The sequence below is a fragment of the Notamacropus eugenii genome, chromosome 1, assembly GCF_028372415.1.
Source record: "Notamacropus eugenii isolate mMacEug1 chromosome 1, mMacEug1.pri_v2, whole genome shotgun sequence".
Classification (NCBI taxonomy): Eukaryota; Metazoa; Chordata; class Mammalia; order Diprotodontia; family Macropodidae; genus Notamacropus; species Notamacropus eugenii.
In genome coordinates, this window is record NC_092872.1 from 722,033,067 (window position 1) to 722,050,805 (window position 17,739).

General features: G+C 41.3%; 1 gene segment (V, D, J or C); it reads left to right on the plus strand.

The window, feature by feature from the left end:
- The first annotated feature begins 10,504 nt into the window (after positions 1–10,504).
- On the plus strand, positions 10,505–11,235 carry LOC140520167 (immunoglobulin kappa variable 2-30-like). The segment is given in 2 exon segments: positions 10,505–10,556; positions 10,790–11,235. Coding segments are annotated over 2 exon segments (498 nt in total).
- Positions 11,236–17,739: the final 6,504 nt, after the last annotated feature.

The window sequence follows — 17,739 nt, forward strand, 5'->3', positions numbered from 1 at the left end:
TATTCTTAACACTAGATTACCTGTAATTGCCCTACCGTCACATAGCCTTAATTCATTAAAAGCATCCATTCCTGTATTACAATAAACAGAGTAACTAAAACTCTTCGCAGTCAATGCCTGGAGCCTCCTCTCCCCCAGATACAGACAGAATCCCCACCATGAAAAATTGGCACAAAACAGAATCCAGCAGCAGTGAGGTACCTGGAGAGAGAACATGGATGGGAAAGTGCCAATTCACAAGGTTTGGCAGCAGACATCATCGCTTCCTGTGTGGGCCCCTATACAACTCCTCTCCACTGGATCTCTCTTCTGGGTGTCTGAATCTTTGCCTTTCTGGATCCCACAGCAATCACCTCACTTCACCAGGAGGGGTCAGGACACCTGCAGCTCTCTGTCTTTAGTGTGTCTCTCTGCTTCCTCATCACCCAGAAAGTACAAGCTCTCAGTCATACATGGAGAGACACAGACCCACAAAGGTAGACCAGAACCATGCAGGGAACACCTGGATTCTCCCACAAGAAAGGCAAGACTGAGTCTGCCCTTTCAGTTAAGTAGAAAATAGGATTTTCTCATCACCTAGACAGTACCATTGCTCAGTCATACATGATTTGTCCTTCACAGACTACATCCTGCCTTTCCCTCAGGTGCCTTGCTTCCTCAATATGATCAGCTACCAACACTATGAGTGTTATTTGGCCAAGGGTGGAAAAGGGAAGCTCCTTCCCTAGAGAGGTTGCTGTGCCCTTTGATGACCATGAGTTCTGGCATGAAAGAAGGAATGTAAGGGGAGACAGTTGTGGAAGAAGGGGAGCTACCACTCCCAGGGCTCCTATGTCTCTTCCTTTGGTATTTTTCTTCATCACATCATTGTGGGCAGTATGTTAAATCATGCTTAGTTCTGTAACCCTAATTTTCTAATAACTCTTTTCATTGCCTTTGGGTCCCCTACAGTGGTATGGAACCAAAGCTCAACTCTAAGAACCCATTAAAATTTTTATACCAAATTATGTCTTGCTAATTAAATTCCTACACAATTTCCTTTTGTAAGACTGAGGTTGGCTGACCATGTTCAGGTGATGTTGAAGATGGGAATTTTATCCCCTTAGGGAATGGATTCCGCATTTTTGATTCTTTCCAGTGCTGAAGTTCTGCACATGCTATGAACTTCAGCTAGTCCTTGGAATAAATTAATCAGAAATGAAAACTTGTGAACTGCCGAAATACATCCCTGGCATGCAAGAGATGCTTTTTGCTCCTTAATCTGAGGAATGCCTCCTACTCAATAGATAAATCCTCCACCTGGAATTGTGGAAAGGCATGGACAAATATTGCACGCAATGAGAAGGCACAGAGTATTGGTAGAAAGAGGAGCAACATCTATTACATCACTTTACCGAACGGAAAAGGGGATATTTTCTCCTCTTTTCTTCTAGAATTGGTCTGGTCCTCACCCAGCCTTGAACAGAGAAGTGTTTCCTGTCCAGAAAGGGACTACTAGATTCAGAAGTCATGCCCTTGAGCACATAGAACAGAGCCTCTCCTATCTACTGCTCTCAAGCTCAACTTTTAAAAATGTCACATTCCCTGGTGACTGGAACTTCAGGCAGAGGAACTCACCATTCACACAAAATCTACTAGATTTTTGAAGCTGCAGGAAAGTAAAAAGGGGAGCACTAATCTTCCCTTAACAGGAGGGTCACAGAAGAAGGAAAAAAGAAGTATGAGAAAAAGACTAATGCTCTCCCAAAGCAGAGGAGTAACTATGAATGAGGAGGATATATGGGGCCAAAACCCCATACTTTCCCCTTGGGAACCACTAGACTATGAAGACAGGATGGTCTAATTATCTACAAGAGTGCCAGCTGCACAAGCAGATCCTCAGTCTGGGGAAGACCAACTGAAACCTGTCTTCAATGCCAAGGGCACATAGGGAATCCAGCTGGGAGTTCCAATATCCTATCGTGCCAGCTGGAGTGAGGGGTTTGACACATGTAGAGCCTCCTGTTTACAATAGCTTCAGGGTTTCTAGAAAATAGAGCAACACAAGAAGACAAGTTCAGGCATCTCCTGGTATCCCCTAAATAGATCCTGTCATGTCACTTCAGAGACCAGGGATTTCTATTTCCTCAGTCCCGAAATTCTTTGAAGGATATATCTCCATTTAGCAGGTTGTTTAAGTCAGAAAAGCAAATGTTTGGGCACTTTTAATCTCAATAAATACTAACATTAAACTTTCTTTTTTTGTTGTTTGTAGGAACCCTGATGATTCATGATGCTGTTTCCATTCCACTAACCTTCCTGCTATCCCAATCATTGGCTAAGTGTTATGAACCTTCTGTTGGGTTTTCAAAGTCCTCTAGAACCCAGATACTCCTTAGCTTTTCATTTTTACACTTTGCTCAGTTCCATGTACCCTCCAGTTCCAAGACACTGGCCTTGCTGTCCCTCCAACAGGAGACTCCATCTCTCAGTTCCTGGCATTTTTCCTGGCATATAATGGGTGGAACATTCTCCCTCCATCACCTCCAGCTCTGTTCTTTGGAGAATTTGAAGACTGAAAAAAGTCTACTTTTCTTCAAGACGATTTTCTATTACTCCCCTTTCTCACCACCTGCTTCTTGCCTTTGTAGTTGCCTTCACATCTCCTGTACCTATCTTGTAGGTCCCTACTCATTTACAAGATGTCTTTCCCATTATAATGTCAGCACTTTGGGGTCAAGGACTGTGTTTTAGCCTTCCTTCCTACCCCTTGTACTTCTTACCTTTCTGGCTCATGATAAGAGCTTAATAGATGTGGGTGGACAACTCATGGACTGATCATATTTCCCTTCCCCAATCCACAGTCCTGTACTACTGCAGCTCCTTCCTTTTTCTTATTCAGCTGTAAGATTTAAGGGAAATTCCAAGAAAAACACATGGCACAAAATTTGACCCATTATACCAGCCTTTGGGCAATTTTTTAGATTCTTTCCAAGTTCTTTTGCATGTAAGATACTTTTCCAAAACATCTCCTGCATTTTTGATACATAACTAAAAAATTAACAAGAGAATAATGGGTAGATATTACCTTGATTTCCTCTGAGCTCATTTTCTGGGGCCAGAATCCCACTGACCAGCTTCCTTTCCCCTCTGCTGATGCAAAACATTCAGGCCTGGATTCACTTCACCCTATTTTGTCTCAGCCAGACTTTTGTGTTGTGTTGGTTAATGTTAAAAGAAAAATGGTTTGTTGTCTATATCTTAAAAGCTTCAAAGGAAGCATTATGTGATCAAAGTTGCAATTGTTTAATGATGTGATATGTACTGAGGTAAAAATGATTATTTATTCTAGTTACGTAAGTACTGGAGCCTGGTATTGACTACTTATTGAAATTTCATCCTCCTGATGGGGGAAATGAATAGTGAATTAATGTGAAATGTAAATACTGGGTTCTAATGCGGATTTCTGAAACATGACAACTGGCCAAAGACTCAATTTTGATTTTTTGAGAGGGATAAAAGCATACAGCTTTGGAATTGTAACCTAAAATTGTATCAAGGTCAGCTTTGTAGAAGAGGGAACATCTGGATTTCTACAAGAAAATAAAGGGAAGAATATGCTGTGCTGAAGATATCTTGAAGGAGCATCAATGTGGACCTCCATTACTTTTCCCTCCTGCCCCACCCCAGACTTCACCAATGCCATTTTTAAGGATAGCTGATTCCTTCAGGAAAATGGTGGTGGGAAGGAAAGCTGGTTCCCCTCAACCAAATGGAGGAATAAAAGATGACAGGCCTTTCATGTTAGGAGTCTCTATGCTAAGTCCCCAAAGGATCCTCACTTAGGGGGCTATCTGATCATAATTACTGTTAAAGTGTATGATGTCACTAGCTCTCAGATTGTTGCTGTCTACAGGTCCTGACCGCTTTTCCCTGGACAACCCTGTTTCTCATGCAATATATCTGGCCATTTGGAAACATTTTTGTTGTCATTCAGTCATTTCTGACTCTTCATGCCCCTCTTTGTGTTTTCTTGCAGAGACACTGGAGTGATTTGCCATTTGCTTCTCCAACTGATTGTACTGATGAGGAAACTGAGATGAAGAGGTTAAAGTGACTTTCCCAGACTCACAGAGCTAGGAAATGAGCAAGGCAGGATTTGATCTAAGGAATATCAGTGTGCCTAGTCCCAGGCTCAGCACTCTATCCACTGCAACACATAGCAGCCCCATGAAACCATAAAACTGACCAAAAGTAAAAAAGCCTCAGGATAGCTGGTAATAGCAGAAGTCCCCATAACCCAAGGGTCTCAGGAGTAGGGACATCTTCAGGGTGTCAAGGTCTCAGGGCCTTCCCCTGAGCTGAGTGAGTCACTTCTAGTCTAAAACCTCCACAACCCCAGCTGCTTTGCATAAAGAGATCCAGAAGGAGAAGACCTGCAGACACAGGGACATAAACTGGGGCTGGGGGCAGAGTAAGCACAGGGGAGGAGACACTGCACAATGGAGTCCCTGTTTCAGCTTCTCTGTGGGTTCCTCATTCTTTTGGTCCCAGGTGAGAACATGGGACAACACAACAAGCAGATGTATAGTTTTTCACAGGATGAGATAATTCAAAGGAGCTTAGAACCTCTGGGGCCATGAGCCAGCACAGTCCAAGAGGGAATGTGGGTTTCTAGGAGATCAGTGGGGTATGGAGAGCCAGTCTGTCGTGGGCTAAAGATCAAAATGGAAGGAGACTCTGTTCTTAGTATTCCATGGTGATTCATCTTTAATCCCTACTTTAGGTTCTAGAGGAGACATTGTGCTGACCCAGTCTCTAACCTCAGTGTCTGTGACCCCAGGAGAGAGAATCACCATCAGATGCAAAGCCAGTCAGAGTGTCAAACACAGTGATGGGAAGACTTATCTACGCTGGCTCCAACAGAAACCTGGACAATCCCCTCGGGGACTCATTTACTGGGTTTCCACCCTGGAATCAGGAGTCCCTGCCAGGTTCAGTGGCAGTGGAGCTGAGACAGATTTCACCCTCACAATCAGTGGTGTGGAGGCTGAAGATGGAGCAGTTTATTACTGTGTTCAAGTAACTTGTACTCCTCCCACAGTGCTACATCCCTGAACAAAAACCTCCCCAGACCTAGGCTGACTGGTTAGGGGGGCTCAGCTGTCTCCTCTCCTTTCTCCCATCCAGCAGCTTTGGAGCTGCCTACTCAAGGGCAGGGTCTCTGTGCTGACATGAGAAATCAACTCAGGGCTCAAGGGAAAGGCCATGGTCTGGCAGCTCTGGGCCCTGAGGGCTCTTGCTCCTCCTGAGCCTTGAGCAGTATAGTCAAGGAAGGAACCAAGCCCCCTCAGAATGGGTCACCCTGCACTGCCCTGGGCCTGATGTGCCTTCCCATTTATATTTCATGTGACTCAGCACAGAGCAAGAAAGAGGAAACCAGAAATCACTAGACAGAGATTTTTCTGTCCTGTCTTCTAAGCTACAGTCTAATGTGATTGATTTTCATAGACTAAGCCCTTCTCAGCCATGCAAGAATCTAAAACAATTCCAAATGACTCATGATGGAGAATTCCATTCACATTCAGAGAAAGAAGTACATAGAGTGATTTTAGAGTGAAGCAGATTACTTTCTGTTTTTGTTGTTTTGTTTTTTCTTCCTCATCGTTTCTCCATTCCATTAGAATTCTTCTATACAACATGACTAATATGAAAATACGTTTAATAGGAATGTATATCTAGAGCCTATACTGGATTGCAGGCTGTCTTGGAGAGGGAGGGGATAAAATTTAAAACTTATGGAAGTGAATGTTGAAAACCAAAAAGAAATGTATTAACTAAAATAAATAAATGAACACCCTCCCCATCCCTGCACACAGCAATGGCTCCTGGATTTAAGAGCTCAAGCACACCAGGCAGCAGCCCTAGGAAATTCACTAATGGGCCAAGCTTCAATTTCACATTCTGTGCCCATTTTTTTCTGACTATGTTTTTTAATTCTCTTTATCTATTTGTTATCTATTCTTGTCAGCAGGTGCTGAAGCAGGCACTCTTAATTCCTACAAAGAAGGGGAACAGGAGATTGGTGCCAGGAAGTTGGCCATTCTGCCCTCCTCAGGGATTTGCTGCCGAGTTACAATTACAAATATTTTCCTCATGTTGATAATGTTAATTTAAGAGAACTGTTTTTTAATCCAAGCTGAGTTCCTCATTTCTCTCCCTTCTTCGGTTAAGAAAACCCCAAGATACATATTTGTATAAATTCAAGACATGAGTCACCTACTGCTATGTATCTGTTACACCAAGACTATACAGAGTACAAAAAATATAACCTTTTAGCCAAGCTGAGAATATACCAGAGATGAAAATATACCAGAAAATACAGAGGGAATGAGCTTTCTTGCTCCAAATGTATAGTCTTCATTTGACTAAGAGATCATCCCAGCTATCCCACAAGAGGAAATTCCTCCAAAACACCAGTGTAGGTTGCTTGGGATAAAGACATTAGAGAGAAACTGCCTCCTCTACATGTCAGCTCCTTCTGAGATTTTCTCTCTGTCTTCAGTCAATTCTCCCCAAAGAAAATCAGGAACAACGTATGATCTGTCTAAAGCTGCAAACCTGAAGAATAAGATCATTCTTCTCCCAGTTTCACCCCCTGTACAGGCATGGAACATTCAGTATGTCAATATGTACATATATACAAGTAGACACAAATATATATGCAAATAGACACAGATACAGACACATATGCACACACACACACACACACACACACAGAAGAATATTTCGAACTCATTCCCCTTCTCAAGGATGGAGGTTTATCCTTCAACTTTCTCTTATCAAAGCTTCCCATTCCCTCTCCTCCATTCTCCCTGCCTGGGCTCCAGGTGCCTCTGTCATCTAATAAGTCCATTAAATAGAAAATCCTAAATGAGATTTGAGGTACTAGACAGGATTGCTTTACACAGGGAGCATCAGGAGTTGTCTGAGGGAATATGAATCCCAGAACTTGTTTGCAGAAGAAAGCAATGGACATGGAACAGGCCACATGGGAAAGGCCAAAAAGAACAGGTTAAGGCCAAGGAGCTAAACATGGAGGAAAACCCATCTATTGATAATTTTTGCAATTGAAACTATCACTCTATTGGGCCTTCCTGGATCAATGCCATGTCATGATGGAGAGACAAGTAGCTCAGTGAAAGTGAACAGTGCCATGCAGGGATATCTAAGACACCCAAATCATAGTGGAGAGTTCTGTCAAAAGGTGATCCACTGGAAAAGGAAAGACAAAAAATCTAGTATCTTTGCTAGGAAATCACCATAACCAGTGTTATAATGATAAAGGATATGACATCAGAAGAGAAGTCCCTCAAAGTGGAAAATTCCAACATGCACCTGGGAAAGAGTGGAAGGCAACTATAGGTATGTCCAGAATGATTAAAGTAAATGTGTCAAAGTCAAAAGGAAGCTATTCTGTGGGTGTATCTGGTGACAAAGGCAAATCTGATGTTATAAAGACCAATATTACATATGAACATGGAATTATGGATCTATGAACCAAGGTGTAGTGGATATGGTCAAAGAGGTAATGGATTAAACATAATCATCTTCAGTATTAGTGAACTGAAATGGAAGTGAAATGATGGATTGAATTCAGGTAATGCTTACATATGCAACTTTCCCAGGAATTCCTTAGGAGAAATGCAACAGTCCTCATAGACAATAAAAGGGGATCTCATCATTTTAAACTGGGGTAGAATCCCAGAAATGAAAGAATGCCATCTGTACAAATCCAAGGGAAACCATCCCTCTGTGCTGGAACCACTGATGCCAAAGAAGTCAAACCTGATCACTTCAATGAAGCACTACAACACCTTGTAGAAATAACATCAAACAGATGTCATTCATCACAGGGGATTTCAATGCTAAAGTAGGAAATAAGGAAACGAAGAGGAAAAGATCTTTGGAGGGACAGGAAAATTTGGTTTTGCCATACAAAATAAAGCAAGTAAGAGACCAACAGTTTAGTCAAGAAAATTATCTGGTTGTAACAAACACTTATTTTCTACAAACCAAAAATCAGTCTGCACCTTAACATCACCCAATGGTTAATATAGAAATCAGACTGATTACACACCATGCAGCCAAGGATGGCGAAGCTGTATGCAATCACTTAAAACAAGACCTAAAACTGACAATGGCTCAGGTCATGAGCTTCTTAATGCAAAATTCAGACTTGAAGAAAGAGGGAAAATCATCAAACCACAGAGATATGACCTAAATCACTTCCCTTATGAATATGAAGTCGAAGTGACAAATACACTTAAATGATTAGAGAGAGTGTACAGAGAACGATGGACAGAGGTTCAGAATATTGAACAGAAGGCAACAACGGAAACCAAGAAAAAAGAAGAGCAACACAGTAAAATGGCAGGTGGATGAGGCTTTCCAAATATCTGTGGAAAGAAGGGAAGTAAAAGGAAAGGAGAAAGTGAACAATATGGCCAAATGAAGGCAGAATTCCAGAGGACAGCAAGGAGAGGAAAGGTTTCCTTAAATGAAGAATGTAAAGAAATAAAAGAAAACAATAGAATGGAAAACCCAAGAGGTCTCTTCAAGAAAATTAGAGCTATCAAGGGAAACTTTCTTACAAAAATTGGCATGTTACAAACCAACGATGGTAGGTACTTAACAAAAGTAGAAGATACTAAGAAGGGACAGTAAGAATACACAAATGAACTACACAAGAAAGAACTTAACATCACTGACCTCTACAAGTGTGGTTACTAATCTACAGCCAGACCTGGTGGAGAATGAAACCAAGTGGGACCTAGGAACAACTGCTATCAGAAAGCCTGGTGGAGATCGAGTTGGGCAGTTCAGCTTGTCGTCTCTGTCTCCATGTCTCTCTCACTCTCCATATCCCTCTCCCTCTCTTTCTCCTCTCCACAGGAAAGTAAATTTTGATGGCCAGAAGCTGCCCAGTTAACTCAGGGTTTACGGGCTGGATTTCTTTTCTGTCTCTCATTCTTTCTTTTTCTTTCTTTCTTTCTTCCTTTCTTTTTTTCCTTCCTCCTTTCTTCCTTTCTTTCTCCCATTCTTTCTTTATCTCTCTCTCTTTCTTTCTTTCTTTTCCTTGCCTCCTTGCTTTTCTGCTTCTTTCACAAAACCTTTAACTCATTTCATCTGAAGCTTATAGTTTGGATCATAATGAGTCCCTGCCTAAGGTCCACTTAATGGCTACATTTTAGGCCCTCCTGTCTCAGAAGGTCAAGGGTAACTGTTTCTATTAGGAATAGCAATCCTGAGGGTATTACCTTTCCAGTTTGATCTTTTCTTTTTTTTTCTAATTAAATGGGTCATCACTTGACTCCTGTCGTAAAGAGGCCTATTTCCTTACTGGGTGCTACCACACTCTAAGGGGGTATCTGAACAAGCTTGATGCTGAAAGGGTCAGGGTCCCCCACTGCACCTTTCGGAATCTCCAATCACCTTGATGAATGTCTGGTCACTGGATGCACATGACTCTGGAGGAGAAAGAGAGGCTGGTACCCTTACATAGTCCTCCTTCACTCAAACCAACGTCAACTGCAAGTCATCTCATCATTTCCATGATGTCATGGTCTTCTTCAAAAACAAAGGACAAACAGAATCCTTGAGGAGATGGTAGAATTCCAGCTGAGCTATTTACTATCCTGAAAAATGGGATCATCAAAGTGCTGCACTCAACATGCCAGCAGATTTGGAAAACTCAGCAGTGAGCACTGTCCTGGAAAAAGACCAGTTACTTCTCAGTCCTAATGAAATGCGGTGCTAAAAAAAGTGATGTCAAATTCCCAAATAATTTTGTTCGTTTCACATACCAGCAAGGCCAGGCATAAGATTCTACAAGCCAGGCTTCAACTACATGTGAACAAAATGTTACCAGCACTGAAGGCTATGCAGCTGTTCACTGACATCCATGGACTCAAACTCTGCTTCTCATATAATGTCTCTGTCTTTTTGGAAACATTCTTGTTGTTGTTCAGTTACTTCTGACTCTTTCTAACCCCATTTAGGGTTTTTTTGGAAAAGATAATGGAGAAGCTAGATATTTTCTTCTCCAACTCGTTTTACAGATGAGGAAACTGAGACAAAGAAGGCTAAGTGATTTGCCTAGGTTCTCACAGCTAGGAAGTATCTGAGGCAGGATTTGATCTCAGGGAAGTGAGTGTTCCCCAGGCTCAGCACTCTATCCCCTACACTACCTAGAAGCCCCATGAAACCATAAATCTGACTAAGAAAAAACTAAGGAAAGTTGGGAATAGCAGGAGGACCTATCCCTCAATGGCCACATGAGGAAGGATGTCTTTGGGATATCAAGGTCTCAAGGCCTTCCCTGAGCTGAGTCAGTCACTTCTCCTAGAAGCCCCATACCCCCAGCTGCTTTGCATAAAGAGATCCCCAAGGGGAAGGTCTACAGACTGAGGGACTTAAACTGGGACTGGGCACAGAGCAGCCACAGGTGAGGAGACACTACACAATGGAGTCCCTGTACCAGCTTCTCTGTGGGCTTGTCATGCTTTTGGTCCCAGGTGAGAACATGGAACAATACACCCTGCAGAAGTGGAACTTTTGTAGGATGAGATAATTCAAAGGAGCTTAGAATCTCTGGGGCCATGAGCCAGTATAGGCCAAGGGGGAATGTGGACTTCTAGGAGGTCAGAGGGGTTTGCAGAGTCAGGCTGCCTGTGGGCTAAATATCAAAAAGGAAGGTGACTCTGTTCTGTTTATTTCATGTTGGTTGATCATTAATTCCTACTTTTAGGTTCCAAGGGGGACATTGTGCTGACCCAGTCTCCAACTTCAGTGTCTGTGACCCCAGGAGAGAGAGTCGTGATCACTTGCAAGGACAGTCAGAGTGTCAAACACAGTGATGGAAACACCTATTTGTACTGGATCCAACACAAACCTGGACAATCTCCTCGGAGACTCATTTACGGTGCTTCCTTTCTGGAATCAGGAATCCCTACCAGGTTCAGTGGCAGTGGTGCTGAGAAGGATTTCACCCTCACAATCAGCAGCTTGGAGACTGAGGATCTGGCAGTTTACTACTGTTCACAGGGAACTTCTCCTCCCACAGTGTTACATCCTCGAACAGAAACCTCCCCAGGCCTAGGCTGGCTGGGGCTTAGGGACTCAGCTGTCTTCTCTCCCTCCTCTCCTCCAACAGCTGCTGGATTGCCTGCTCAGGGGCAGGGTATCTGGGGCTGACATGAGAAAAGGAACTCAAGGCTCAAGGGAAAGGTCATGGTCTGCCCAAAATAGGCCCTGAGTCCTCTTGCTCCTTTTCTGCCATGAGCAGTACAGTTAAGGAAAGAACCAAGCCCTCTCAGACTGGGTCACCCTCCAATACCTGGGCCTGAGGCCCTCTTACATTTAGATTTCACCTGATGCTCCTCTGAGTGAGAAAAAGAAATCCAGAGTCAGAGCTGCATTCTGTTCTTTCTTCATAGATTAATATTCCGTATATGAGAATGACATGGAAGAAAGAGCCTGAGAAGACCAGGCAGCAGCCTAAGGAACTGTATTTAAGCCTTCCTTTGTAACCTCTGGGCATGAAATCTTCCCTGGCTCACAACAAGAGCCTTAAAAATGTTTGTGGACCAGTCCCTAACTAAGCACCCTTCCCTTTTCCAAACCCCAAACCTGCACTTGTGCAGCTTGTTTTTATTCCTTATGGGGCACATGACTTTAGGGAAATTCCTAGTAAGACCCATGTCATCAAGTTGGGCCCATTCCAACTGGTTTTGGATAATGTTTGAGATTCTATCCCTGTCCTTAGGCAAGTAAGAAAATTCCTCCAAAAAATTTCCTTCATTTTTGATCCACAAGTAAAGAATGAATGAGAACCACTTCTGGGAGCAAAGCAAGCAGTAAACTGCTGTCACTCTCCCATATTCATCCATGACCAACCATAAAAATAATGCACCAACCATTCCTGGAACAGCAGAGCCAGAAGAGAAATGGGGTTGGGCAGTTTTTAACTAAGGAAATTTGGAGGATGAGCAAAGAATCTCCAATTCACTACTTTAAAAGGGGAGCACATTCCAGGACAGGAAGTGTCCCAGCAAGCCCTAGCTCAGCAAACCAGTGGCAGATCCTGGGCCCCAGTGTGGTAGAGCAGGCAAAGGTCGACACCAGGACCCCTCCATGACTTAGCTCAGTCAGGGGAACTTGTAGACTACAACTCAGAGAACTACCACAAGCTCCAGTGCAAACCAGGGCAGGTAGACATCCTCCAATGATCATCATGAAGGAAAGTGCCACCTAGACTCAGCACACACCAGATAACACCACTGAGATCCCAGTTTTTCAGCAGGTAAACTGCCAGACCCTTACAGCTTCCAGATGCCAATACCTGAGGTCCCAGCACACATAGCCAGGGACCAGGACCCCAGGCCCCAGAACAAGAAGCTCAGGACATTGCCCCTTATGCTCCTCCCAATGAATTCAACTTCAAAAACCAGGAAATAGGCAAACTGAGCTCACTGGTCCTTGGCAGTTGAAAGTAGCCTCCTAAGTAGCCAGCAAAGGCTTGAGGTTTTGCCCCTAACACAGCTGCAAATACATCAAACTATGCTAGATGGTTCTGGGAGAAAAGAATGAAAGAGAAAGGGGAGGAAGTTCTCAGACTTCCTCAAATATTCACAACTGTATAAGAAACAACTTTCTAATTAGTGAGTCACAGGACAGAGGTGACTGGAAGGTTCTAATGGTTCTGTGTTGGGCTCTGACCATGAAATGATGATAGCCACTCATCAAACACCTGTGACCTTTTTGAGAATGGCAGAGGGGGGCAAGAGCTTCAGAGAGAAGGACTCTTGGCATCTGTTTACTCTGGTCTCCTTGCTCTTGCCTAAGGAGACTGACTGTTCATGTTGGATTTTTTTTTAGATTGGAGCACGATCCCTCAAGAACAAATGAAAAGCCCTAAGGAGAGAGTGTGTGATGGTAAATTGAAAAAAGAAGGAATATGTTCTTAATTTTAGAGTAGATATAATAGTTACACTTCCTAGTTCACCAGATTTCTATGACAATCAAAAGTATAAGTCTAAGTACAGTGTTGCATGGATGTGAATTTTTGAAGTACAGCTATCACTTCCCCATCAGAGAATTATGGGTGGGGCACCCCTAGAAATCTGAATAATCTGAGGAAAAATTTTAGTATCCCCTTTTGTACCAGAGAAGAAGTCTGAATTGTAATGGTCTTGAAAGATAAAATATGTTATTATACAATATTATACAATTATTTTATGTGTTTCTGAGTCTCTAATCTTTTCCTGTGGCATCTACTGGCATTCAAATGTTATCTGCGCCTTCTATAAAAATTCTCCAGACTTCTGGTGCCAAGATGGCAGAGTAAGGAAGGAACCATCTGAAGCTTCCCAAATTCCCCTTCAAACAACTATAAAACTGCCTCAGAATTGATCTAGGAGCAGGGAGGCAGCTTGCCAGCCTGGTAGGAAAGGTCTGTCTCTCTGGGTTGGGAGGGGGAGCAAGGACCCAGAGCAGCAGCAGCAGCCAGCCTCAGAGCAGGGGCATCACAGTGAATGCCCAAGTCAGTTCATAATTAAACATGCTCCCCCACCAAATCAAGCTGATTAAACGTCACATGAGGTAAGAGACTTTACTTGTTTGAATAATAAGAAACAGAATCAGATCACTCTGGATACTGACAGCATTCTACATGGCACATACAACTTTTTTACTTGTACAGGTGTAAAGGCTGAATAGATTAAGCAGTGGTGGGAAAATGTGAAGATGATTATACCATCCAAAGCTTTCTATGTTTAAATTCTCAGACTGCTGAGGCTTCACCAGTGTGTCCTTATCACATTGGCTCTAATTGTTAAAAATGTTCCAAGATGGGGTCAGTCTCATTTTTCCCCTTCAAATGATAAATTATATGGTTTATAATTAGACTAAGGATTTTAAGTTAAAGACCTCAGTTGAATGATGAGGTACACACGAAATTATTAAATATCTGCTGTCGAAATGTTTTACAAATACTACCTCATTTGATCCTCACAACAACCATGGGAGGAAAGTGCTATTTATATCCAGATCTTAAACATACGGGAATTGAGGTAAAAAAAACAAGTGACTTGATCAGAGTTACACAGCTAGTAGGTGTGTGAGGTTGGATTTGAACTCACGTCTTTGGGACATGAAGAGAAGCTCTCTCTTCTCATTGCCATTTGGCAGCCTCTTTGCATCTATTTCTTTTTTCAAAGTTCTCTAATAAAAGCCTCATCTTTAAGCCTGGTGCTTATTTGAAATAGATGTTAGTAAAAATTCATGCATCAGATTTTTTACAAAAGGTTTAAAAATTCAGTTTAATAATTGGGGCAATTGTAGTTTCAATAAAAGAACAGGGTTAGTCCCCCGGGCCTTTTTGTGCCATGGCTATTTCCCTTGCCCTAAAATTGAGAAATGTGATTAAAATTAAAATTAATAATTAAAATATAATTAATAATTAAAATTAAATGAATGTAATTAAAATTAATAAAGTGTCACAGTAGAAAGACTTGGCAAGGCAATGAACAGTGCGGCACAAGATGTACAAAATAAGCACTAAACTCGTTGAAAATGACCAATGTTTGTGTAGTGTGACAGTCAAGTGAATCTAGTGATAATTAAGTACCTCTTATGTGCCAGACTTATTTCTTCTAATTCCAAATTGACTCTTACCAGAGAGCACTGGACAGTCTAGTAACATTCACTGAATGTCCAAGAAAAGCAAACAAGCCACATGTGTGTAGCCCCTACAGCAGCTTCAGATGAAGGGGAATTAGCTGGGGTACACAAGGCTCCTGATCCCCAGGCCTGAGCCTTGAGAGATTTTTGTTCCAAAATATATCACTGGAGTAGAACTTTTAAGACCCTGGTGAGCAGTAATAGACTGCAGTGTCCTGTCCTCAGCCTCCACACTGCTGATGATGAGAGTGAAATCTTTCCCAGATCCAGTGCCACTGAACCTGCAGGCACTCTGGAATACAGCTTCGTGGCCCAGTAGATGAAGCATCTCAGGCCTTGACCAGACTACTTCTGGTGCCAGTATAAGAGGTCTTCACCATCACTGTCTGTGATACTCTTCCTGGCCTTGCACTTCATCCTGACTGTCTCCTGGAGATACAGACAAGGTGGCTGAAGACTGTCAATACGCCATCACCGTAGGAATCATAAATAAATTAAAATAGAAATATATGGACATTCCAGAAAAATAATTTGTAATTTCAGATGTATTTAAACCCAGGAAGCCACAAATCACCTTATGGCTCCAAAAGTGAGACAGTGTTCTCCATTTTTCAGAGAGATATTATACTTTCTGCCAACCAGGTCCCAGCTGTGCCTATAAAGCCCTATTAGCCAGTGTTGGGGCTGACTCCTTATCTTGTCTAGAGGAAGGGTCACAACCCTATGGTCTACCATATCTAACTTTTCTAAAATTTTATTCACCTCCTTTAAAACCATTCTTGTTTATTTTCTGGTTCCATCATCTAGTTCTGAGAGTGGGAAGATGAGACACCCTGTTAGTATAGTTTTGCTGACAAGTTCTTCCTGTAACTCACTGAAATTCACCTCAAAGAATGTGGATGATATCCCACTTGATGGCTATATGTTTACTATTGATGTTACTTCATTTTTTATGGTACCATCTACCAAGATGGAGTTTCCCTCCTTATCTTTTTGAATTACATCTATTTTTGCCTTTGCTTTCTCTGAGATCAGGATTGCCATCCCTCTTTTGTTTTTGTTATTTTTACCTCAGTAGAAGCATAGTATGTTCTTCCCCAGGCTTCTAACTTTACTCTGTATGTATATCTCTGCTTTAACTGTATTTCATTTAAATAACATATTATGGGATTTTCGTTTGTAATCCCATCTGCTATCCACCTCCACTCTTTAAGAGAGTTCCTCACAATCACATTCGCAGTTATAATTACTATCTTTCTCTATCCTTTCTCCCCCATTTGAACTTTTCTCTCTCCTTTCAATCTTTCCTTCCTCGCTGGTGATTTGCTTCTGAAACAGCCCTTCCTCCCCCGCAATCTGCCTTCCCTTCTATCAACTCACCTCCTTTTCTCTTTCCCTGCTACTTTTTTCCTACTCTCTGCCCTCCCATCTACCCTCTGCCTCCCTTTTCTAATCATTTCCTCTTTTATTTCCCTATAGAGTAAGATGGATTTCTGTAACCCACTGAATGTTTAGGTTATTCTCTCTTTGAGCAAAATCTCATGAGAATAAAGGTCAAACAATGCTTCATTCCTTCTTTCTCTTTATTGCAATAGGTCTTTGCACCTCTTCATGTGACACAATTCACACTTTTCTATCTCCCTCTTTCCTGTTCATCTACTACAGTGCTTTTTAAGCCCCTTAAATAATTGATTTTTTATCATCACATCAAAGTCAATTTATACCCAAACACTCTGTATATGTATACCCCTTCTAAATTCCATAATAATAGTTAGTTCTCAGAGTTACAAATAGCATCTTCTCATCAAGGGATGTAAAGAGTTTAATGTTTTTTCCCCTTTCCTGTTTATTTTTTTATGCTTTTCTTGAGTCTTGTATTTGATGATCAAATTTTTCAGCTCAGTTCTGTTTCTTTTTTCTGTCAGGAAAGACTGAAAGTCCTTTATTTCAATGAATGTCCATCTTTCCCCCTAGAAAACTGTTTTCAATTCTTGGTTATATTCCAAGCTCCTTGGCCATTTGAATTATCATATTGCAAGAACTCTGATCCCTTAACTTGGAAGCTGCTAAATCCTGCATAACCCTGATAAGTCAGTTGTATCTTTCTGGTTGTTTGTAGTATTTGTTCCTTGATCTGGAAACCCTGGAATTTGGCTAGAATATTCCTAGCAGTTTTCATTTGGGGATCTCTTTCTGGAGGTGATTGGTGGCTTCTTTCAATGACTAGTTTACTTTCTGGTTCTGTGATGACTATCAAGGAGTCTTCTTGATAAATTCTTCAAAGATCTAGTCCAGGTTTTGTTTGTTTATACTTTTCTTGATCATGACTCTTACGTCCATGTTTTTCATCCAATAATTTGAAAATTATTTCTTCTAAGTCGTTTCTTCATGTCAATTATTTGCCCAATGAGTTATTTTACATTTTCTTTTCCTTTTTTTTCATTCTGTTGATTTTGTTTCTCTTTTTCTTGATGGCTTATCAACTCATTACCTTCCAGCTGCAAATCCTAATTTTAATGGCATTATTTTTTTCAAGTAGTTGTTGTGCCTCCCTTTGTCTTTGGCCAATTACACATTTTAAGGAGTTTTCTTCAGTGAATTTCTGTACTAAATTTTCCATTTGGCCAATTTTACTTTTTAAAGAGTTGTTTACTTCATTGGATTCCCTCCCATTCTGCTCATTGGACTTTAAAGGAATTGTTTTCTTCAATCAATTTTTATCCTTCCTTTTCCCAAACTGTTTACTCTCTCAAACACCACTCGTTCCATTTCCCAGTTTTTCTTATAACTCTCTCATTTTGCTTTTTTATTTTTTGTTTTACTTTTATTTTGTTATATTTATATATTTTTATTTTAATTTATTTATATTTTTGAATTCATATATATAAATATTTTATTTATAATCATTTATATAATTATATATGATTATTTATAAATATTTTATATAATATATATTATTTAATTTTACTTTAAAATCCTTCCTAAACTCTTACAAAAAGGCTTCTTGGGCTTTAGAGC